Source organism: Poromitra crassiceps (genome assembly GCF_964638095.1).
Source record: "Poromitra crassiceps genome assembly, chromosome: 1".
NCBI lineage: Eukaryota > Metazoa > Chordata > Actinopteri > Beryciformes > Melamphaidae > Poromitra > Poromitra crassiceps.
Genome location: NC_139623.1, coordinates 29308148 through 29333270, shown reverse-complemented (window position 1 = coordinate 29333270; position 25123 = coordinate 29308148). Strand labels below are relative to the sequence as shown.

General features: G+C 42.5%; 1 protein-coding gene across 2 annotated transcripts in view; it reads right to left on the bottom strand.

Moving 5' to 3' along the window:
* The window catches only part of thoc2 (THO complex 2), a 90300-nt gene that overhangs the window by 38213 nt on the left and 26964 nt on the right, over positions 1–25123 (bottom strand). For both annotated transcript variants that reach the window (XM_083637509.1, XM_083637510.1), the window contains exons 10-18: positions 21445–21600; positions 13492–13664; positions 12492–12687; positions 12363–12401; positions 11334–11464; positions 5282–5383; positions 2729–2813; positions 1016–1109; positions 842–922 (exon numbers count right to left, since the gene is read on the bottom strand). In XM_083637509.1, the coding sequence (XP_083493635.1) occupies positions 842–922; positions 1016–1109; positions 2729–2813; positions 5282–5383; positions 11334–11464; positions 12363–12401; positions 12492–12687; positions 13492–13664; positions 21445–21600 (1057 nt within the window). The remainder of the gene's footprint in view (positions 1–841; positions 923–1015; positions 1110–2728; positions 2814–5281; positions 5384–11333; positions 11465–12362; positions 12402–12491; positions 12688–13491; positions 13665–21444; positions 21601–25123) is intronic.

Genomic DNA, 25123 nt, shown 5'->3' with positions numbered 1-25123 from the left:
ACACTCCTGCATCAGACGGACACCGCCGTTTACATGTTTCGGTGGCTGTAATGCGCTCACGCCCTTACATGGTATGTACTCGTTAGCTTAGCTGTCCAGTTAGCTTCTCTGTCTGTTTTCCACTTCACTGGTGGTAGCTCAAACAATGCTATGTGGTAGAACATTGGTGTTTACCAGACTGACTGGCTGTTGTCATGTACAAAGTAACAAGAACAAATTTTAGACCTTTGTAAACAAAATTCAATACTTTTAAGGCAGCGATCTCTCGCAGCCAAGTTTGCTGCCGGTTGGCAGGCATTTGTGATTGGCTTAGAGTACTGCAGCATCCCACCCAAAGACTTGCTGCGTGTTCTGATTGGCTGAGTACCGCAGAAGGCTGAAAGACTTCCTCGGATTGGCGTGCAGGAGACGTCACTCAACAGAAGTGGTTCCTAAATTCCTTCTGGACAAAGCCAGATGTGTCGGCCAAAAATAAAGTAACATTTGAAGAGTCGCAAGTGTTTTTTGTTTTGTGTTAACAATAGTGATGTCAGTAAGATTTGGTTAGGTCAGAGCTATGGAATATTACATCACCCATCTTTGCTCATTAGATTTTAAACTTTCTCACCCTCAGCTGTGCATAAACTACAGATTATCAAGTTCTCTTTAAAATGCAAAAATGTGAAATTATTGGTTATCATATCAGCCATGAGAAGCAGGTAATTATCGGTCATCTGTAACGGCTGAAAAGAAATCCATATCATGCATCCCTACTGTTTTTATTTTGCATGCAAGTGAATGGTGCGATAATGTTGCACAGCAACAATCCCACTTTTTCATAAACTTCAGTTAGGAAACATACTTTGAAGCCAAGAGGAGATGGTGGTGTCGTCATGCTTCATTTTCTCCTTCTCTGGGTTGGCCAGAGCCTCGATGATGCAATCTTAAGACAGAGTTAAGTGGAAGAACCCAGTAAACCAGAGAAAGCCGCCCCCCCGTCCCCAATATTGTCTGACTCTAAATCAGTGAAGGATACAGGCCAAGACGTCATAGTTGAGAGATGTGAGGTATTTCAAGGAGTCCACCACTGGACCAATTAAGTTGTCGTACCACTGGATCTGAGACAGGATCTGTGAGAGATACAATAAAAAAATAAATAAGATGCTGCTAAAAAGGGGTGATAACTTAATGGAATGCAATGCAATAGTCATTATGATGTCATGACTGATATAAATACAGCTAGCGTTAGCCTATGGTGTTAGCTAGTTGTTAGCTATATTCTTTAGCTACTATGTTCGCCAGGCTCAAAATGCCACTGAATGACAAATTTGATAGAACTGTTAAACAGTTTGAGTTGCGCTCTTTCCATTAAGCCCATCAGCTTTGGTATCTGTTGGCCGGTTTGTTGCAATATCATGGCTTCTAAACAAAGGTTTTACAGAGGTACAGGATGGCCATACTGTTTCCGGTGACTTGCGCTGCAGACAAATAGTATATTGAAGGCAAGAGACAAAGCTGTTCTGCTTTTTTCACAACAGTGCAGCAGCCATGAACAAGCTATTTATTAGCCTTTGGTTCTTATCAATGTAAGTTATTTGGTGCAAATCAGTTGAGGTACAAATATGCAAATATATATTAGAACGTTTTCATAGAACACAACGGTTATACAGGTAGGAAAACTGACTGGAGGGAGCCTTTAATAGCATAAAGTGATAAGACAGCAACAACACAGCAATAACTATACAAAGTCAAGAGGCAAAATGAGGTTCAGTGCACACAGCCATCTTTAGCACATGCATCCACACTTCCATATCTGCAGGCCAGGTGAACTAATAACACAGAGGGCCACATAAAAAATGCTGATGAAGTTCAGGCAGAGGGGGTTGACGACGGTGGTTGGGGTGAGATTCAGTCACATATCGTCGCTGTCGGGCGGAAACCTTGTATCCCCAAAACAGCAACTTTTCAGGAAATCAAAACAAAACTGTTCTTAAAATACTGAACACCACGTCTTCAAAGTTGGCATATGTCTTTATTGTGGTCCGTTTCTTGCTGGATGTGTTATTAATATTATTATTAATTAAGTATTATTAATATCTTACTTGAATAAACTCAAATGGTGTTAGAGGATTATCAGTCCGACTTTGAGGCACTTTCTCCGGGGCACGCAGCCTCGCACAGCCGCTCGCCTTCTGGAGCACACAGGCGTGCACAGCGGCTCCTCCAGCAGCGACCTCAAGCCCGCTCCTACGCCGAGTTAGAGGCATCGTCTCAGGGGAACACAGCTTCTCACTAACGCTAACATTAGTCTAGTCAGTTTAGTCTAGTCTAGTCGCCGTTCGGTTCTGGTCTGCCCGTGTCTGTTTTCCGATATACTCCTGGCTGGGGGGCTTGAGACGGAGGTAGGGGCGGCACTTCGAGGTTTGAGGGACAGTCTAACAGCGAATGGAGTTATGAGACTTACTCACAAGATCGTTTGTATGCCTTTCCACTGGTTACATTTTGTAAAACCCACAGACGTGAAGGGTGACCAATGGCATCGATTTATGACAACAAAAAAAGAAAAAGAAAAAATTGACATACCTGCCCCGACAGCGACGATATGGTGGACTTTGTTTTGACATGTGCTGTAGCACCTTGCATATTTACCTGTTCTGCCAAAATTTGCAATCAGTTTGGCTTTGTAGTTTACTGACATCATGGGACTAACACTAGTGTATGTTTAAGACCATAAAATAATAAGACTTACATAATCAAAAAGGATGGTGGGATTGCTATGGCTCAGCTTGCCAATCTGCCTTCCAGATGGTTTCACATTCTCTTTGGTCAATCGCCTGGGAAACAGAAAGCAAGCAAGACAGACAGCAGCAGATTAAAACCACAGGGAAGATGCAGAGAGTGGAAAGCAAACAGTCACTTCTGTAAGCCTCACAGACATTGGAGAAAGTTTGCGTTTGTCAGCTATAGCGCTGGACCAGACAGTATTTATTTGACTATTTGGATATTCATTCATTGGGGATGTATTTGATTTTCAATTTTGAGATTCAGGTATTAGGCTGGCGCCAGGACCCCGGGGATGTCGGTAGCAGTGGGCTCACTGGGCTGGTCACAACAAGTGAAGTCAAGGAAGAGGAAATGTTTTCGACACGGCACGACACGGGTTTACTTTTATTTTTGACGGCAGAGGAACGTACCGGGCACGTTAGTATAGTGAGCCAAGGGGTCCTGAGAAAACATCAACATACTGGAGGCAGTGTTTCCCATACATAAAGGAATTTGTGGCGGGCCGCCACAATAATATTTTGACCGCCACAATAAGATGTTGACACAAAAAAAAAAAAAAAAAAAAAAAAATTTTTTTTTACAGTGCACCTGAACGCAACATGCAAGATATCCGCTGAATAAGTGTCCAATAAATGTTCCTGTCATTCTGGCCAATACTTCTGTTATAGCATTTCAGTCTGGAATATGGAATATCTTTCAATAATCTATGATTTCGCTGCCAAATTGTCAAATACCGCCATCTGCTTGCTACCCAGGCACTTGTGTACTTAACCTAACTAACTATCCGGTGTGCACAACACTGTCAGCCTAAACTCCGGCTGACACCCCAAAAACCTACAATCCGCTACAGAAAAATGTATATTGTTTGTTTATTAACTGGCCCCTCGCCTTCTATCATTTCACGAAAGTGGCAAAGCAAGTTGAGTATCCCTGACCTATTCACCTTATGTTCAGACCTTACAGTGGACCAAATTCTTCCGGGTCCTTTTAACACTTCCGGCGGTCACGGCGCAAAATAAAAGAGTTGTTTTTGGAGCGGACAGTGAAGGGGTAAAATAAATAACGTAGCCTACTACTTTGAGCCGGTACACAGCAAGCAAGCGAGTATCCACTGTTAGCCAGGTCAGATAACGTTATCGTCGACAATGACGAGCACTTTCTTGTAAAACATACCTGGACTCCAACAAAGAAAGCTTCAGATAGTTGTCTCTCCTCCGAGGCAGCGCGATAGCAGCGCGAGCTATTAACGTCAATAAAGACCCGCAGACGTTAACGTAATTCCCTGGAATGCGAGACTTAATGAGCCAGTTACATGGCGTTGCATTCTTAGACATTGCCATTTGCTTTTATTTGGTATGTTACATACAATTGGCTAAATTATTAGTTAATTCAGAGTTAGATGATATTGGAGCAGCGCAGCCATTTTTTATTTTATTTTATTATTATTTTTAGCCGGAAGTTTTGATACGGCCACACAACCAGGTCAAATGGGCGTGGCTACATAAGGTGAATAGGGAGAAATTTAGTTTGTCATTGTAAACCCACAGCACAGTAATGATGACATGTTCTTCATAGATCTAGCCTTTTAATTTTGCTCTTAAGCTTTCTCAAAGTACACCAAATTCATGCATTTTACTTTAAAATGTTTTAAAAAATCTCGCGGGGGGGCATGCCCCCGTACCCCCCTAGGGGGTCTGCGGTCCCCCACCACAAATACTCAAAATTCTGTGGGAAACACTGCTGGAGGACAGGGGTTCCCCACATTTCTTTGTTTACAGATGCAGAACGCCGCCCTATTATAGTAGTAAGATTGTAATTGCTCGAGTGACACCACTAGTGACATCATCACTCACTGCTGACATCACAATTGCTCGAGTGACATCAGTGATGACATCAATTCTGACTTTAATGTCAGAATTCTGACTTTAAACTCAGAATTCTGACTTTTTTTTCAGAATTCCAACATTAAACTCAGAACTCAAATGTAGTTTCAAATTGTGTGTGTGTAAAAAAAAAGAAAAAAGTAGAAATTTCAAACGACCCCACTTGGGGTCAAGAGTCATGACCCCGTGGTTGGGAAGCACTGCTTTAGGACATGATGGGAATGAGAAGGCGTTGGGTGTGCAGAGACCGTCACATGCTGAAACATACAGGCCACATGAACTGTTTCTGGACGGATGGATTCACCACCGCAAATGGTTGCAGTTAAGTCCTTCCCGAATCATGCTGACTTACACACTTGCCTATAATATGTTTCTATAATCGTTCAGTCATTTACTATATAGGATAACTACTGTTTGTGTGTTTCTTTCTACCAAAGCGGCGACATGGTCTGGGGGAGAAACGCGAAACAGAAAGGATTTCAAATTTCAATTTGTTCTCTCAAAGAGAACTTGGGGAGAACATTTGGATTTGAAACAGCAAAAGTTTACAAAAGATACCACTAACAGGTATTAGACACATCAGAAAGATAGTATGCGACAAGTAATGATAAAGTGGCCATTGCAAAGTGACTTACTTCATAATGTATTTGGCCCTGTCTACAGTCTGAGCTTTGACCTTGACCAAAAGTGGGTGACTGGAATACGTCTCGTTCTTCCACTGTCCATATAACCGGTACCTAAGGGAGCAAATCACAGTTAAAGGTTTAGTTATCCAGCACCAAAACATCAATAGGACAAAGCTGGGAGTAGGACTTAAAAATACCAACAAGAATGCACTGAATGCATTGAACTAGGGCTGCCATGATTAGTCGACTAGTCGCGATGACCAAAATCGTCGCCGACGTATTTGGTAATCAACGTCATCGCACGGTTTTTTTTTGATGAAAAAAAGAAAAAAACATTTGTTTTGTTTCCCCGACGCTGCTGCCTGCGATGGCCTCACTGGCTGGCCTGACCTCCAGGCGTCTCCGTCCTGTCTTTGATGCACATGCGCAGTACCGATCATCCGGGGAAAACGTGACATCACCGTGACCGGAAAAACAAGCAGCTTGCAGCTTGCTCCCAGTGCTTTCAACACAATAAAAATGTCTAGCCGTCCTCATACGTCCAAAGTGTGGGAGCATTTCACCCACAATAATGTGAAATGCAAAATCTGCTAAATAAGCTGAACTCGCTTATCATGGCAGCACGAGTATGATGCGCGAGCATCTCAAAGGGAAGCACGTTGTGGCGAATGCAGACGATGATGGAGATAAAGGCTAATTAGCTTGTTAGCTCACTGCCAACCGCAACGTTAAGTTTTAGCTGCTAACGTTAGCTATTGGCTAACGATATTAACGTTAAAAGCCTTGCTGTAACGTTGTCATCATAGCAACGTTAAGCTCGTGTTGCTGACGGGAATACTGGAAACCTCATTTTACTCCGCAGTTTGCACTCTCTACTTATTACATTTAAAAATGTGTTGCCTGAGAAGACTGAAACTATTTATTTTTGTTGATATTTTGGTTGCATACATAGTAAATAGTTTTTGGTTCCATTTCCATTCCACGTAGTAGTGCCCTAATTTTATTTTGCATTATTCATTCAATGGATAGTACATATTTCATTGCACTATATGTTTTAAATTTCAATGTGTACTATTTTGCAATTTGCACTATATTACATTTATTACATGCAAGTACATTGATGCCAGAAATAAATATGCTGCTACATGCTCTAAACTTTAAAGTTCATGAAAATATTATTTTTGAGTGAATTATCATCTTAATTGTCTTTATTTTTAGTTGGCACATGCTTAAAACAACTTGAAGCTAAATTTAGAAGCTGACGATACCTAAATCAGAGCGATTGAGTAATTGTGCGATAAGCTGCAATTTATGATCCGATTAGTGGACTAATCGTTGAAATAATCGGTGACTAGTCGACTATCAAAATAATCGTTTGTGGCAGCCCTACATTGAACATATCATTGTAATTAAAAATCCACATAGTCAGCATGGGCTTTATAGTTGAGCTGAAACGGTATTTCTAGTACCGTAGTTAACTTCCTTATCATGACAGATTTCTGAGTGAAATGTTTACTGTAGGCGGGACCAGAGTAGCGATGTAACGGTATGAAAATTTCACATCACGATTATAGTGACCAAAATTATCACGGTTATCGTATTATCACGGTATTCATAAAAAATTGCTGAAAATGTTCAAAAAGTACTGAGAGACTCACTGAAATAATTTTACAACGTTTTACATTGAACACTCACTGAAATCATTTCTCCAAGGCTGCACGTTTGCATCAGGGAGACCGTTGCCAACTTTGGTTGATGATGGACAGTATTTACCATGTTTTTCAAAGCACTGTAATCACGGTACCACGGTGATCACGGTATGAATGATAATGAAAATTTGGAACAGTACAGTTATCGTAAGGAATTGTATCACGGTTATCATTAAAACTGGTTATCGTTACATCCCTAGACCAGAGCAGGACCATAGACGTTGAAAAGTGGGTGCATCAGAACAAACCAAAACAAATATGGAGTCTGAGAGCGATGAGTTGGATGCTAGCCTCTATTCAGTTGTGGAGGATTACTCCCCCCCTTCATCTCCCCCGTTAGCGGAGCAGGCAGGCTGCCAGGGTGGAGGAAGACGAGGGAGAGGATGACACATGTTTGGGCTAGGGATGGGCATCGAATTTCGAATTTTCGAATAATCGTTGTTATTATCAAGGTCGACTTTTATTATTGAAAGTCGAAATTCGTTTATTGAAAAAAAAAAAAAAAAAAAAAAAATTTTTTTTTGGGTGAGTGAAATGTTGCATTGTCTTCCCTGATTCTAAGTATAGTCGAATCGCTTGGTTTGAGCAAGTAAAACAATTTTTATCCGCCATTCATTTTTCCATAAACCTTGCTTAAAATGCTTATAAAAATTGTTTTATTTGCTCAAACCAAGCGATTCGACTATACTTAGAATCAGGGGAGACAATGCAACATTTCACTCACAAACACAAAAAAAAAAAAAAAAAAAAAATTACATTTTTTATTTTATTTTCGAATTTCGATTAAAAGTCGACTTTGGCCAGCGAATTTCGGATAGTGTTTTTGCTAGAAATGCCCATCCCTAGTTTGGGCCTTTGCCCCCCCCACAGAAAAATCAGCTACGTAAAAGTTAGCTCTATGTCAGCACCGCACCGCTGCCGGAGAACCAAGTTAGAGATTGATTGACAGCTGCCGGACGTCATGATATTATTGGTTGAACTTGGTTAGTACATGCTGATGTAAGCACACTGTAGATTTTTGTTTGACATGAAGAAAACAATTTTGATATAAAAATCCAAAGAAATAGAATTTCTGTGAATTTTTTGACATACATTGTTAAATAGGTGCACTCTATGACCCATGTAAGTAAGTAAAACTTTATTTATATAGCACCTTTCTCAGCACGAATGTACAGAGCGCTTAACAAAATTAAAGCAACAGTTACAAAATATAAAACACAATATAAAAACAAGGGACATAAAAACAGAGGAATAAAACAGACGTATGGTACATAACTCAACAGATCAAAATTACATAAAATCACGACATATCAAAAGCCTGTCTAAAAAGGAGAGTTTTTATTTGTACTTTAAAAATCTCCACTGAGGCAGAGGCTCTCAGGCCCTGGGGAAGAGCATTCCACAGCCTAGGGGCCACAGCCGCAAAAGCACGGTCCCCCTTGGTTGTCAGCCTGGTTCGAGGCACTCCCAAGAGGCCTAGCTCAGAGGACCTCAGGGCCCGGTTTGACGTGTATGGATGTAAAAGATCGACTATATATGCGGGGGCTTGGCCATGGACAGCTCTAAAAGTGAAAACCAGAATTTTTAAATGGATTCTAAGATGGACCGGGAGCCAATGTAGGGCAGAAATTTTAAAATGGATTCTAAGATGGACCGGCAGCCAATGTAGGGCGGAAAGGATCGGAGTGATATGGGACGTTTTTTTGGACCGAGTGAGTAGTCTGGCTGCAGCATTTTGGACCTGTTGTAACCGGTTTATTGATGTTTTATTGAGGCAGGAAAAAAGGGCATTACAGTAATCAAGCCGAGAGGAAATAAAAGCATGGATAGCTATCTCCAGCTCGGCGGTGGACAGGATGCCCCGGAGCTTGGCTATGTTCCCGAGGTGAAAAAAACAGTTACGGGTCAGATGTTTAATGTGATTGTCGAGGTGCATAGACTGATCAAAAGTGACTCCAAGATTTTTGATGTTGGTCCGAACATTCGTACTAAAAGGTCCTAACTGGTTAGCTATCTTAGAGGCGATGTTTTCAGCTGCTAAGATCAATATCTCTGTTTTGGAAGCATTAAGTTGCAAGAAATTGTTTGCCATCCACTCTTCAATGGCGGACAGGCATGCAAGCAGGGTCTTTATGTTATCCATTTGATCAGGATTGAAAGAAAAATAAATCTGGATATCATCTGCATAGCAGTGATATTAGACACCCTTAAATTTATTAATTAAGATGCCTAGGGGGAGCATATAAAGAGCAAAGAGAGAGGGGGCCATAACAGAGCCTTGGGGCAGGCCACAGGATAGAGGGCTCCTGTCTGACGCGAACGGGCCCACAGCCACGGAGAAACTTCTCCCACTGAGGTAGGAGGAGAACCACTGGAGGGCAGAGCCTGAAATACCTACCCACTCCCTGAGTCTGTCTAACATCAGGTCCAACAGCACCAGAACTGCGCAGTCGCCTGTATCAGTTGTCATAATAATGTCGTTGGAAACCCTGAGGAGAGCTGATCTAAAATAGTTAAAACGCCATATTCCATTTCAGCTCGACTTTAAGAGAATATATGAAAAATTGGCTTTTTGTGCTTTTGGATATGTGCTATGTCATATGCGCTCATATGAGCTCATTCAAAGTAACCCTTGCCTAGTCAGCTACTCGCATGTTGTGGGTATATAAAGTATGTGACTATTTGTCAGTGGGCAGTAAGTGATGACCTCATTTGCTTTCAGCCTTTCAGTTTAATAAAAGGAGTGCACCTTCACGGTTGGCAGACACTTCAAAATCATATTTCGAACAAATGTCACAAAATACCTCAAAAGCCCTTAGACACATCAAATTCAGCACAAACGGCAACCCTCTGTAAACACACTGACACAGCAGAGTTTCACTGTGTAGAGCTAGGCATAAATGAACTGCACTACAAGCCCAGTGTTTCCCATACATAAAGGAATTTGTGGCGGGCCGCCACAATAATATTTGGACCGCCACAAAATGATGTTGACAAAAAAAGTTTTTTTTTTTTTTACAGTGCACCTGAACGCAACATGCAAGATATCCGCTGAATAAGTGTCCAATAAATGTTCATGTCATTCTGGCCAATACTTCTGTTATAGCATTTCAGTCTGGAATATGGAATATCTTTCAATAATCTATGATTTAGCTGCTAAATTGTCAAATACCGCCATCTGCTCGCTACCCAGGTACTTACAGTATGTATGTACTTAACCTAACTAACTTAACTTAACTAACTATCAGGTGTGCACAACATTGTCAGCCTAAACTCCGGCTGACACCCCAAAAACCTACAATCCGCTACAGAAAAATGTATATTGTTTATTTATTAACTGGCCCCTCGCCTTCTATCATTTCACGAAAGTGGCAAAGCAAGTTGAGTATCCCTGACCTATAGGGAGAAATTTAGTTTGTCATTGTAAACCCACAGCACAGTAATGATGACATGTTCTTACTTAGATCTAGCCTTTTAATTTTGCTCTTAAGCTTTCTCAAAGTACACCAAATTCATGCATTTTACTTTAAAATGTTTAAAAAAATCTCGTGGGGGGGCATGCCCCCGCACCCCCCTAGGGGGTCTGCGGTCCCCCACCACAAATACTCAAAATCCTGTGGGAAACACTGACAAGCCTGTTCTCAATTCATATCATCAAATCAGTCCTTTGACACTCTAGACAAGATTTATTGTAGAAGATAGTGAAATAATCAAGTAATCTACAAAGTAGAGGTCTGCGCACCCTCCAGCAAGCCTTTGTACCATGCCTGCCTGAGTAAGGCCTCACCAATACTTTTTTGCTACTGGTTCAGTTTGTTTTATTCACCTTGTTAGCTGGCTGGCATTTGGATACCAATCAGGGCCAATCACAGTGCATAAAAACTGCTCTACACAGCTGGGAAGCTACATTAAACAAACGCACAATCAAAGGACAGGAGCAGACAGTTGAATCGGAGCCGCAGGTCTGCCATGTTGTGTCGTAAATAACCGCATCATGACCTTTGTGTTCAAACGCGCCGTAACATAGGGGGGGAGGGGGAATGAGCCTTCCGACAGAACTCGGCTACAAAATCTATTTTCCGTAACTAATTATTAGCTATGACAAGGTGACTGACAACCAAAAGTAAAAGAAAACCTTTGGAAGTGTAATTCCCACAGTGTGCCAATTATGCAAACGAAGGCTCTAAAAATAAAAGCACTCTGGCAGTGAACTTTTCATAAATAACATACAGATTAAATGAACGATTTCCTGTCTGACTTACTCTGTTCTAATCACACCAGTAAACACCTTCCCGGAGCACTGTTTTGTGTTGCTTTATGCGTGTCTGTGTGTGAGCGCATGTATCTCTCACCTGTGTTGGTAGGGGAAGAGTTTGAAGAGGCCCCACAGTTCTTCAGACATGCAAGCATTGCACTCCATCAGAGAGAGAGAAGGGAGTAGCACCTGGTCTGCAATACTTAGGAAACAACTCAACAGTGTCTCCTGTAACAAACGTAGAAGTCATGAACATGAATAACTGGACAGACCCAGTAAAGCAAACCGGCTATATTCATAACGTTCTCTATGATATCTATCTCTGATACACTGAAAATACTGGGAGGCGGGCCATAGCGTCTCTGTCGATGATTTGATTTGACAGTTCTGGGCACTGGCATTGGCGGTGGCCAATCCTGCCGTGTTCCACCCCCAATTCGATTGTGTTCTAGCGCAAAGCGAGTGGGTTCCAGGACGAAACAGCCTCGAGCCAACTACTTTACTTTAGGGCAGCGCAGTAAATACAATATTCCTGGAATGCGAGTTTAACTAAACAGTTACATGTCCTCTGCATTCTACAACAAATAAAGACATTACAATTTGTTTTATTTTGTATCTTACATACTTATTGGCCAAGTTGTGGTAAATGGTAAATGGGTGCATTTATATAGCGCTTTTATCCAAAGCGCTTCACAGTCAGTAGGTACATTCACCCATTCACACACCGATGGCGACAGGCTACCACGCAGGGTGCTGGCACACCAACGGGAGCAATTTGGGGTTCAGTATCTTGCCCAAGGACACTTCGACATGCAGACTGGAGGAGCCGGGAATCGAACCACCGACCTCTTTTATCCAAAGCGATTAGTGGACGACCCGCTCTACCTCCTGAGCTACAGCCGCCCAAGTTATGATAGTTTATGGCCGGGATAGGAATTCTGCAAGGGTACAGAAGGGAGTATAGGCGGCCATCTTGCCTGCAGAGTTTTCAAATCAAGTAGAATACCGTTTTGACAGAAATCTGGGGAGTTTAGTCCTGCTTTAAGCATCAATATTCACTACACTACAGCACTGTCCTATAATGGTCCAAGGCAGTTCTTGGGCCAAGTCCATTTTTTGGACTTACCATTTTGTCTCTGACATCAGCTCTGCCATCACTTTGGTACTGAGAAGCAAAGAGCAAAACAATACGAGTCAAATACAAGTCAAAATAAGATGTAGGGTAGGAATTCATGTAGTGATTATGGTACTGTACCTCTTTCATGAAGCCCTTGCCCAGACGCACTATCTTGGCAAAGAGGATGGGATCGTGGGAGAGGTGTGGGCCCAGGTAGCCCAGCATGCTGAACGTGTCCCTACGGAGGTCCTCGAAGCTCTCTGCAGGCCGAGGGGCCCTCTTGTTCCTCAGTGGACGCATCACACAGCTTCTAGCCCCTTTGGGGACGCCAGCTCTGCAAGTCACAGACCAGTGAGTCAAAGCTATATCATCTGACAGGCATTTTGCTTAGCTATTCAGTGCCATTCTCCATTTGTTATTTATTGAAAGAAATGCTGGTATAGAGAGGAGTTGAGGTACAGCGTTCAAGCTGTGTCCACTCCGGCATGTGATTCTTTGGTGTAAAGGGTACTTGTGCATGCTTTTGTTGTTGTTGTGGCTACACACAGTGGGCACTAAGTGGATCTGGGGAGTGGCTACACACAGTGGGCACTAAGTGGATCTGGGGAGTGGCTACACACAGTGGGCACTAAGTGGATCTGGGGAGTGGCTACACACAGTGGGCACTAAGTGGATCTGGGGGAGTGGCTACACACAGTGGGCACTAAGTGGATCTGGGGAGTGGCTACACACAGTGGGCACTAAGTGGATCTGGGGAGTGGCTACACACAGTGGGCACTAAGTGGATCTGGGGGAGTGGCTACACACAGTGGGCACTAAGTGGATCTGGGGGAGTGGCTACACACAGTGGGCACTAAGTGGATCTGGGGAGTGGCTACACACAGTGGGCACTAAGTGGATCTGGGGAGTGGCTACACACAGTGGGCACTAAGTGGATCTGGGGAGTGGCTACACACAGTGGGCACTAAGTGGATCTGGGGAGTGGCTACACACAGTGGGCACTAAGTGGATCTGGGGAGTGGCTACACACAGTGGGCACTAAGTGGATCTGGGGAGTGGCTACACACAGTGGGCACTAAGTGGATCTGGGGAGTGGCTACACACAGTGGGCACTAAGTGGCTCTGGGGGAGTGGGCACCTTCGGTAGAGAGGCTCCACAGTCAGGTGCACCAGCTGGCACAGCGCCAGTGCAATGGCCTTGTGAGAAGTGGCATAGAAGGAAGGCATCTGGTCCATAATACTCTGGGCGTGGTGCCAGTCTCCGATCCTGAGCAGCGCTTCCAACAGACCAAGCTTCTGGTTATCAGGTGGCTGTGGGCAGAGAAGAGAGCAGCAACTCAGAGTCTGTGTGTCAATATGCTATAGCTTCAGTAAGACTTAGGGATGCACGATAATTATCGGACCGATAAATTATCGGCCGATATGGCCATTTTGCGTTATTATTTATTATTCCGATAATGGCCTTTTTCCGATAAATTATCTGATAATAATCCTGTTTATTTTTTTGCCTCGGAAGCGGAGCTTTTTGTTGTCGCACATTCGTGACATCACAGCTGCGACGCAAACATGGCTGCTGCCAGTGTGTAGTGTGTTGCTGTTTTTCAGTTTCAGAATGATCAGAAAGCTACTGTAATTTGCAATCCATGTCCCACACAGGTTCCGAGAGGAGGGGAAACCTCTAAGCTGGCATTACGTTAAACCAAAGCTGGCGATGATGCAGCGGATATGTTTGTTGTTTTTGTTAGTGAGTTTTGTTAGCATTAGCTCGTAGCGCGGCCCACCCTGCACTGCAGGCTCGTCCGCTTGGCAGACAAACTGCTTGTGACATTTACAGTCTGTGGCTTGTGATCAAAAGCACTTAATACACAGAGCTGACGTAAACTTATAGAAACTAATGGAAACCCCTTTACCCAAAATGAAACATCCAGGGATTGTGTATTTAACTAAAAAAAAACACTCGCTAACGTTAAGCTAACCGCGCTAGTTACCATTAGCTGCGGGACAGAGCCAATAATGAAAACAAAGGCGCAGTCACGCACATTAGGCTACATAAAAAGCATCAGTCAGTCAACATTACATAGTGTCTTTTCTTTAATCTGGTGGCAGCATTTTTCAGTAAAAAGTGAAACGACACAGATGGTTTATAGTGCCTGCCCCATTCATTGGGCCCAGGCTACAATTCACTGAGAATTGGAACCAATGCAAAATTTGATCAAACAGATCAGTTTGACAATAAGAGTCTAAATTACTATGCCTTTGTCATTGTGTTTTATCTGCAGACTAAGCAGCTTGGCTTTCCGTTCTATAAAAGCCTTTATTTTTGTATTGACTATAATTGAGTGATACACTTTATTAAAACAATCATATTATATCAGAAGTTTTCTTTGTTTTGCATTCACAGTGATGTCAGTTAGATTTGGTTAGGTCAGAGCTATGCTCACTACATCCATACATCTTCCCTAACCCTTTTTTAACCCCAGGTGTGCATAAAATACAGGTTAAAAACAAAAAATAATAATTATATCTCTATTTTTATTATAATAATTATCGGTTATATCGTATCGGTCATCGGCCAAGAAGAATATATTTATCGGTTATCGTATCGGCTCTAAAAATCCATATCGTGCATCCCTAGTAAGACTCAACTGAGAGTCTCTGTGTGTCAATATTCTGAAGCTTCAGGATCTAGCCATTGTCTGAGCTCATGCTAAACCAGTCACACAAGAAGCACTCTTTTCCTCACTACCTCGCTCGGCATGCCTTGACCCCGCCCACAACCTCCATTGACTTCATGCCTGACAGCTTCAGCATGGCTTGAGCATGTTACGCACGCGGTTGGTGTGAACGGCCTCGCCTGTTAACAAGGACGCCGAAATGAAACTTGTGGCTTCAGCGTAGCTTGAGCGTTGCTTCGGCGTATGGTGTGAACGTGCACTAAGAGTCTGTGTGTGTCAGCTGAAGGTTCAGTAAGACTCAGTCTGTGTGTGTGTGTGTGTGTCAATATGCTGAAGCTTCAGTAAGTCTGTGTGTGTCAGCTGAAGCTTCATTAAGACTCAGTCTGTGTGTGTGTCAATATGCTGAAGCTTCAGTAAGACTGTGTGTCAATATGAGGAAGCTTCAGTAAGACTGTGTCAATATGCTGAAGCTTCAGTAAGACTGTGTCAATATGCTGAAGCTTCAGTAAGACTGTGTCAATATGAGGAAGCTTCAGTAAGACTGTGTCAATATGCTGAAGCTTCAGTAAGACTGTGTCAATATGAGGAAGCTTCAGTAAGACTGTGTCAATATGCTGAAGCTTCAGTAAGACTGTGTCAATATGCTGAAGCTTCAGTAAGACTGTGTCAATATGCTGAAGCTTCAGTAAGACTGTGTCAATATGCTGAAGCTTCAGTAAGACTGTGTGTCAATATGCTGAAGCTTCAGTAAGACTGTGTCAATATGCTGAAGCTTCAGTAAGACTGTGTCAATATGCTGAAGCTTCAGTAAGACTGTGTCTCAATATGCTGAAGCTTCAGTAAGACTGTGTGTCAATATGAGGAAGCTTCAGTAAGACTGTGTCAATATGCTGAAGCTCAGTAAGACTGTGTCAATATGCTGAAGCTTCAGTAAGACTGTGTCAATATGCTGAAGCTTCAGTAACTGTGTCAATATGCTGAAGCTTCAGTAAGACTGTGTGTCAATATGCTGAAGCTTCAGTAAGACTGTGTCAATATGCTGAAGCTTCAGTAAGACTGTGTCAATATGCTGAAGCTTCAGTAAGACTGTGTCTCCATATGCTGAAGCTTCAGTAAGACTGTGTCTCAATATGCTGAAGCTTCAGTAAGACTGTGTGTCAATATGCTGAAGCTTCAGTAAGACTGTGTCTCAATATGCTGAAGCTTCAGTAAGACTGTGTCAATATGAGGAAGCTTCAGTAAGACTGTGTCAATATGCTGAAGCTTCAGTAATACTGTGTCAATATGCTGAAGCTTCAGTAAGACTGTGTCAATATGCTGAAGCTTCAGTAAGACTGTGTCAATATGAGGAAGCTTCAGTAAGACTGTCTCAATATGCTGAAGCTTCAGTAAGACTGCGTCAATATGCTGAAGCTTCAGTAAGACTGTGTCAATATGAGGAAGCTTCAGTAAGACTGTGTCTCAATATGCTGAAGCTTCAGTAAGACTGTGTCAATATGCTGAAGCTTCAGTAAGACTGTGTCAATATGCTGAAGCTTCAGTAAGACTGTGTCAATATGCTGAAGCTTCAGTAAGACTGTGTCTCAATATGCTGAAGCTTCAGTAAGACTGTGTCTCAATATGCTGAAGCTTCAGTAAGACTGTGTCAACATGCTGAAGCTTCAGTAAGACTGTGTGTCAATATGCTGAAGCTTCAGTAAGACTGTGTGTGTCAATATGCTGAAGCTTTAGTAAGACTGTGTCAGGGATTCCGTTAGCCGGTAATTGCCGGCTTTTAGCCGATATTTGTTGCCGTGGGCCGGTAAATTAAAAAGGTCGCCGGCTCAAGTAGCCGGTTGGAAATGCCAAATAAATACATTCATTAGCCTATATAAAATAGCCCAATATTGTCTGACCAGTGATGTTGCCATAACAGGGTATATGCAGCAATCCTGAGGTTAAATTCAAGACTTTTTCAAGACCCTTCCAATAAATTTCAAGACCCCATCGCCACTTCGAGCTGTGACCGATTACATCAGCGACACACCTTTAACTAACACTTACTATACATTTTGAGTTTGAGATTGCAAAACTAAACAATGTTAGTTTGCCATAACTTCTATGCACTGTATCAATACAACAGAATTCAGATAGGCCGGGAAGGAATCAAGCTCAAGAGAATAAATTGAGTGACTAACCCAAAGGCAAGGTTTATTTAAACTTAAAAATATATATAAAGTAGCGTTGGAGTCGAGACCACCTAACCCGAGACCGAGACAAGACCAAGACCGAGGGGGGGCGAGACCAAGACCAAGACCAGACAAATGCGAGACCATTTTCAAGACCATTTAACCTTTACACTATTGCTCTGCTAACAACAAAATAAATCATTATTTAGGAATTATAGTAAAATATATACTCAGTGACAGAATGCAATCCTTTGATCTGAAACACTTGAATTCCATATAATAATGGAAAATCAGTATGGTAAGAAAGCCCTCGAAAATAATTATTTAATTATGTACTTGCATTTGATAAAACATTTTATTATAATACATTTGTGTGTGTGTGCGGGTATTTATTGTGAAATTCTAAAAGATGTGTATTGTCACATTAAAAAAGGACCCCACCCTTCTGTATAGCCTCATGGTGCCTTTTCAACTTCTATTGTTCTAATTACATCTCTCCCAGTTAGCAGTATCCCAAAATCATAAGTTCATGATGAAATAGCCTATGGTGCGGTGCGGTGCGGGCTTTCAAAAAACTTTTGAAAAAAAAAAAGGTTTTGAGCAGCACAGTTCAGTGAAGTCCACACATGCTGTGTGCTGTGTTTTGGACAAAATTAGAAGGCGAAATAGCGATTTCTGTTAAATAGGCCCCACCCACAAAACTTTGCAAGTCGGTTATATCGCAAAGGTGCGGCCTTTCCAAAATAGGCAAAACAGGTTTTGTGCAGGACAGATGTGGTTTGGTGAAGATTTGAAGGAGTGCTTTTGGACAAAATTCTAAATGGCGGAAAACCTAGTTAGATGGAAATGGGCGTGGTCTATATAGAAAGAATGTTGATCGTAGAAGCTACGGTTCCAAAGTTATGGACCAAAATGTAAAGAGGGTAGCTATAACGCCGCCGTGCGGTCAATCTGCGTAATTTTTTAGAGTAGAAGAGTACTCTATGAACTAGGGGTGTCACAATATATCGTCCCATGAAATTTCGCGATAGTAAAACGTCACGATATGTATCGTTGAGATGAAATCTCATATCGCGATTTTTTTTTTTTTTTTTTTTTTTCAAAAATAGACTAAGAAACGTCTTTGTTTGTTGAAGTTCAATGTGTGGAAAGTAGTTCAGTTGAACAAGTCTCTGAAGAGACACATGAGAAGTTATACAGGAGAGAAACCATTCAATTGAGTTTCTGGCAAAACTGTTTACTTGACAGGAAAAACTGAAGATGCATAAAAAATAGACTAAAAGTCTTGTTGTTTGAGTTTGAAGAAAAACTGAAGATGCATAATGAGAATTTATACTGCTGAGAAACCTTTTAGTTCAAAGTAAATCTAAGTGACGGTGTAACTCATTCTATTTCAAGATAAGCCTTATCTCCAATCTCATGTTTTTTCTAGTTGTTATTGTAATAACAATTTCCCACAACAGCATGTTTTGTATTTGTGCATTTCAAATAAAATACTACTTTTCCAGTCATATATTGTCATTATTCAAGTTTAAAAAAATATTGTTAAAATCGTATCGTTATCGTGAACCCAGTATCGTGATACGTATCGTATCGTGAACTGAGTGTATCGTGACACCCCTACTATGAACCTATGTACCCAATTTGGGAACAGTCGCTCTTATGGTTTGTGAGCTACGGGTACTTGACACAATGAAATGACACAATTGTTTTTTATCAGCTTGTATGTATGGTGTACATACTGTAGCTGCACACCTGTACCAAGGTTCATTCGCAACGGACAATGCGTTCCGGAGTTGGGGCGATTTTTTTGAACTAGGCCACACCCACAAAAGTTCAGAAGTCGATTATATCGCAATGGTGCGGTCTTGCAAAAAAAAAAAAACGTGAAATAGGTTTTGGGCAGGACAGTCCACACATGCTGTGTGATGTGGTTTGGTGAAGATTTAACAAAATGTGAAGGAGAAATAGGGAAAAAACGCTTTTGAGAGAAAATTCAAAATGGCGGAAAATCTAGTTCGACGGAAATGGGGGGGCCTCTATCAGCAGATGCGGAATAGAGTACCGCAGGGATGACGTATTTTTGTAGTCACAGTGCAGGAGTCCCGGACTTCCGGGTTCTTCACGGTTTCTGTCTATGGGATTTTTGAATGGGTTTTTGGCGCGATGCTTCAAATAAGGTCTGTGGTTAATGCAAGCTTATTCAAATGCGAACCTGTGTTCAGCAGGATAATCTTCACACGAGGACCACTTTCATGAGTTTTGAAGCATAAATGCGAGCCCTAGAAGTAAAAAGCTTATGCTAAGCTATTCCAGAACTACACACAGTGTCACATAGGCTTCCATGTCACGTGACCACAGCCAAATTCAACCTTTAGTGTTAAGAGTGTTGTTACTGTGAGCGAGCTGACAGAGAGCAGTTTGTGGGACCATTGAGATATATAAATATGAAAAATAATTGTATATGTCGATGTGTGGGACGGTGAACATGCACCCAATTAGTTAGCAATCACTTAGAGACACACACAACAAATAAACTAAATAAGTTTAACTATAAACCAACTGGCAACTATTATTCATCAAAAACCTGCAAATTAAAATCTGCACGACACTGTCCTGTAAATTATCTCCCGACGAATTGTAGCCCCGGGTTAAATCCCCAGTTATAATGGGCATATGTTAAGAATCACTTTATAGTGGCTTTAGTCACTTTATAGTTTGGTAACACTGTAAAACAGCTCCACCAGTGGTGTGACAAACTAACTTGCTAGTATTGCTCATCTTTAACTGCTTCTGATTGGTCAGTCTAGAGCCTCTGTGTCAAACTCAATTTCATCCTGGGCCACATCAGCATTATGGTTGCCCTCAAAGGGCCAGTTGTAAATGTAACACGATATAAATGTATCTATAACATACTTGTTATCATATTACATAGTTGCCTCTGATTTGATTATTATTGGTTTTTAGTAATAACTTAATAATTAATAACTAGCTCTGAAAGCAGAATTATATGAAAAATAATGGCAAACAGACAACTAGTAGCCTACAACTATTACAACTACAGCAATTCTGTATTGTTTTCTTTGCTAGCTGTCGCGGGGCACATAAAATTAAGTGCCGGGCTGGATTTGGCCCCCGGGCCCTGAGTTTGACACACGTGGTCTAGAGGTACATCACGTTTCTCTAAAATGCTATTGGCTAATGGGACGGCTGGGCGGGACAGAGTGTTGGGGTCTCTCTCCTCTGAGAGAGCCTGGTGACGCGAGGTTAGGTTTTGACAGTATGGTGACAGGAGTTTGTGTGTGTCAGTGTGTGCGCTGCTGTGCACTGATATAGCAGGTGTGTTTTACTAATAAATCTAGTCTGAAAGAGGGAGTGGGAAATAGCTGTGTGACTGAACGGCGAGGCAGGTAAGGGAAAGAGAATTCCCGTGTTCGCCCTGCGTGCGCTGGCCAAAAAAGGTTGGGAACAACTGGACTAGCACACGCTTCCTCCCATACAAATGCAGTTGGCCGCCAGCCACTTCCCCCCCCCCTGACAACGAGGGGTTTCACTGGCAGGACATGGTGCGTGGGAGGATCACGCTATTCGCCCCAGTTCCGCTGCCCCCCAGGACACATATCCCACCGACTTCCCACCCACAGACATTGTCAATTGTGTCTGTAGGAATGTCTGACCAAGCCGGAAGTACTGCTGCCGGGAATCGAACCTGTGCCGCCACGGTGATAGGAGAGTGCTTTTACCGCTACACTACACAGACGCCACGATATGCAAACTTTTAACCTGCACTCTTTCATGGATGTGGGTCAAGGTTCATGGGAAATTTTTTAATAAAAAGTACAGAATTTAAAAGTAAAACAGTGGTACTGTGAGTTCAATATTAAGGGAACCTTAGACCAACTCAACTTCAGCCAACTCTCCTCCAGAAAGTATTTGGCTTTTGTAGATCTAGAATTACATTTCTAAATGTCATCATTGGCTGACTACCCAAACCTCATTTCCAATGATGATTCTACGTGTTGATTTGGCTTCAAGTGATGTAGAACATGCACTAAAACATTTCTGTAATGCTTGCTGCTCAGTGCTAGACTGATAGAGGTCCTCATCCATCACTCTCAACCCTCCCCTCCAACCTGACTGACAATATATGAGCAGACATGAGCGCAACGTCTCCATTCCTCCAGAACAGCCAGGGATTCATAACTAAACATCTGTATGAGAGAAAATGCAGAAATACATCTCTGATACCTTCTCATTCTTCTCCTCCTCCTTTTCTTTGTCTTTCTCTTTGTCTTCACTTTTCTCTGAGGGCACCACGACCATGACCAGCTTGCGGGCGATTTGCTTAGCCTCGGCGATCTCTCGTTTGTGTTCCTCTACAATGGTAACATCCAGTGGCATGAGCTGGAACGACAGCAGGCAAGAACACAGTACATTTATGGCTCATTTCCATCACATATAATGCTCAGCCGCGCTGGAACTACTTTTAAGTAGGGGGTGCTGTAAGGAAGGGACTCTGGGACGACCGAAGAAAATTTGACGTTTTTTGGACTTTTAGCCATATTTAGAGGAATATTTAATTTTAAATTAACATTAGGATTATAGTGTTGTGATGTCATTATTCAGTGTCTTCTCCTCTTCTCTGCAGCATTACTCAATTTACCCTCAGGAATCAGGGACAGTGATAGCCTACCTGCTTTTCCTCCCATATATCCAGGGCCGGATTAATAGGGCCCCGGGGCTATTCATTTTCTAAGGCCCCCCCCCCCCCTGCTGCAAGGAAGGGACTGTAGGCGTCGCCGCAAATTATTTATTTTTTTGACATTTGGATGTTTTTTAGCCATATTTAAAGGAATATCTCATTTTAAATTTACATTCAAAGCCATGTGTAAGATGTCACAATAAGAACTTTTATTAAAACAAAATAAAGTGCAAAGACTGGGTAAAACAGGCAGCTGCATTTGGACACTTATTCAGCGGGTATTTTTGCATGTTGCGTTCAGGTGCACTGTAAAAGATTTATTTTTATTTTTATTCCATCTCTTGCCACCAGGGGGTACTGCAGCACCCACCGCACCCAGCTTCCCGCGCCCTTGGCTCTGCTCTTACTTGGCTTAACTCGTCTCAACCTGATACACTGTCTGCTTCCACCGCAAGTTTACTCGCCTCCGCCCACAACTGGTCGCATAGCGACTGCATATCTGCCTTCCACCCATTGCGACCGCATATCTGCCCTGAATTTGTTTAACATTAAAATTAACACCGGAACTTTTAACAAACTGTAGATGGAAAATGAATGGCAGATGAAATCCATTGGTTGTATGTTGAATGCAGGAGAGGACGTGACTTTAGCTGACGTGACTTTGGTGCTGTAGTCAGTAGTCACTGCGACCATACCAGGAAGTAGGCTATAAGGTATAACTTTAAAATGAAATCCCTACACGGAACTTTTAAACTGGTTATGAAATACTGATGCCTCTATATGACCTACATGAGCAAATGAGACCATCGGCTAGGAGAATGGATATTTTGTAGTTGTTATTTACATGCATGCGCTGTGCGGAGGACGGGGGTTACGCTACAGGGAGACGAGAAGCCAGCAGCCCGGTCACTGACCAGGAAAAGCCGTGGCTCCGCTAAACCCCCGCCTCCAGCCTAGTGGAGCCATAGCCATAACACACAACTATAAGGGGTTCCCGAGCCGCAGACTTTTCTCTCTCAAAACAATTGAAAACCACCGTCATGTTAAGGCTGAGCAAGGAGATCGATTATATTTCACCAGAGCCGAAGGCAACAATACAAAAGACTGATGGAAATAACAGAAGAGAAGGTAAAGTGCCACTAATCTGGTATGCAGTATTGACAGTATTGTACAGTATTGGCTTCCGCAATTTTCAAATGCTTCCGCCATACCGTCTGTACTTCGTGGGGGAGAATCATGCACCAACCGGAATGGGAAGTAGAAAGGCGGGTTTTCCGCTCATTAGTCCAATCAAAATCCAATATGCCGCATTTTTCGTGGACACACATGTCGTTTTAACGGAGTCCATTCGACAACGAGGGGTGGCAATGTGCCAAAAATGCCTTTGTTAAGCTACATAAAGCCGCGCAGTCAAAATAGTGGTCGGACTGTCGTCAATTACTGTGGGTGATTTATTTTATGACATTCAAGTCATATCTGACTAGTTTTAAATGTATTTCTCCCCACAAAAGTTTGATAGCCTATCAGTCAGAGTCAGTCAGCTCCTATCCACTCCGCAGTGTGGGCGCACAGTAGCATCAGGGACGATGAAAATTAATTTGGGGACGGAGCCGTACGATAGGCTAAACACGCTCTGCTCGTTATGAACAGCGTTAAAAATGACATGCCACACACACACGCACACTAAACAGACATGCGGGCACTGGCAGAAAGACAAACAGGCAGATAGAGCGGCACGCATCGCGCAAAAAGAATCTCGGCTGCTCTTTGTGATAGTCGTTTCATTTGCTTCAGTCATCCTGCTGCCTCGTATTCTCAGGAGAGCGCGTTTCTGCTCCACTTTTCACTTTCCTTCCCCGCTGCCTCTCTCTCACTGCTCAACGCTGTGTGTGTGGACGGATCTGCGGATAATGACCTGCCACAGTTAAACAAGAGCTCCTTTTGCGCTAATCCGGATCTTACACCGGCGAGCGAGGTGAATAAGATACGGACTCGGGGGAGTGCGCGTAGGCCGGCTAATTGTTGTTTAACATGCAGGCCAACCGGCTAGGAACGGGTTATAATACGGATTCCACTGCATGTTAAGAAGTGGCTTATGATACCGGGTCCACAGCCCTGGAACCTCGACAGAGGTTTTGATAGAAGTAGCACGACTCAACCCCCACTCAACCCGGGCTGTCCCGGTTTTCGACCGGTGGAATGCTACAAAAAAGTGAGGCGAGCGGTGGAAATGGGCCATTAGTCTTGAGTCTGGTGCCAGATGCTAGTAGGGCTGCAACTAATGATTATTTTGATAATCGATTAATCTGTTGATTATTTTTTTGATGAATCGATTAATCGGATAAAGATTTATGCACGGATTTTATTCTAATTAGGGATGTTCATTTTGAACAATTTCCATAATCGAAAATCGGGAAAAATTAACCATCAATTATTGATTATCGATAGCGTAATAATAATAATAATATATATATATATATATATATATATATATTTCTTTTTTTCTTTTTACTCTGGTCTGGTAATAACGTTGCGCGTTCTCGGCCAGCTATAATGGCGATGCCGCTGTGTAGTAAGAATATCAGACACTAGCGCTGTGGCCAGGTAAACAAACATGTTACATGATGTAAGGCAATTGGCGTCTTCCAGCTTAGCTGACAGCACAAGAGTCAAATCAACAGGCCTGAGCCAGACCGCTGGGTGCGTTTGTTTATGTCCCCGGCGCATGCCGGAGTAAATTCCCCATGTTTAAAACAGTTTTGTTGGCACAAAGGCCCGTACCCAGCCAGAAAACTAGAGACTATATGAAGCTCCACCTCACGTTAGTCGGCTGTGCAATGGAGTGGGGCGACTTTAGATAGTCTAGTTGAAAAGGTTTCGTCGCATCCGCCATGTTGGCACCATGCGTCTCCATGGAGACAACATGTGACATAGTCAGTCCGCGACACAGGAAGTAGGCACGACAATGAGACACAACTCACAACGTAGATAAACGTTTATAATATATTATTATATAGCTATGCGAGCCAAAAAATCACAACCCAACGACTCAATAATGCAATTCGTTGCCAACAAATTTAATAATCGATTTTTATCCATTTTATCGATTAGTTGTTGCGGCCCTAGATGCTAGTGCAGCGGATTCATGTGTAAGGTAGGGGAAATACCACTAAATTTGTGTTCCACCCAACAGATTTGATACTACAACCATGAAAAGGCTCAAAC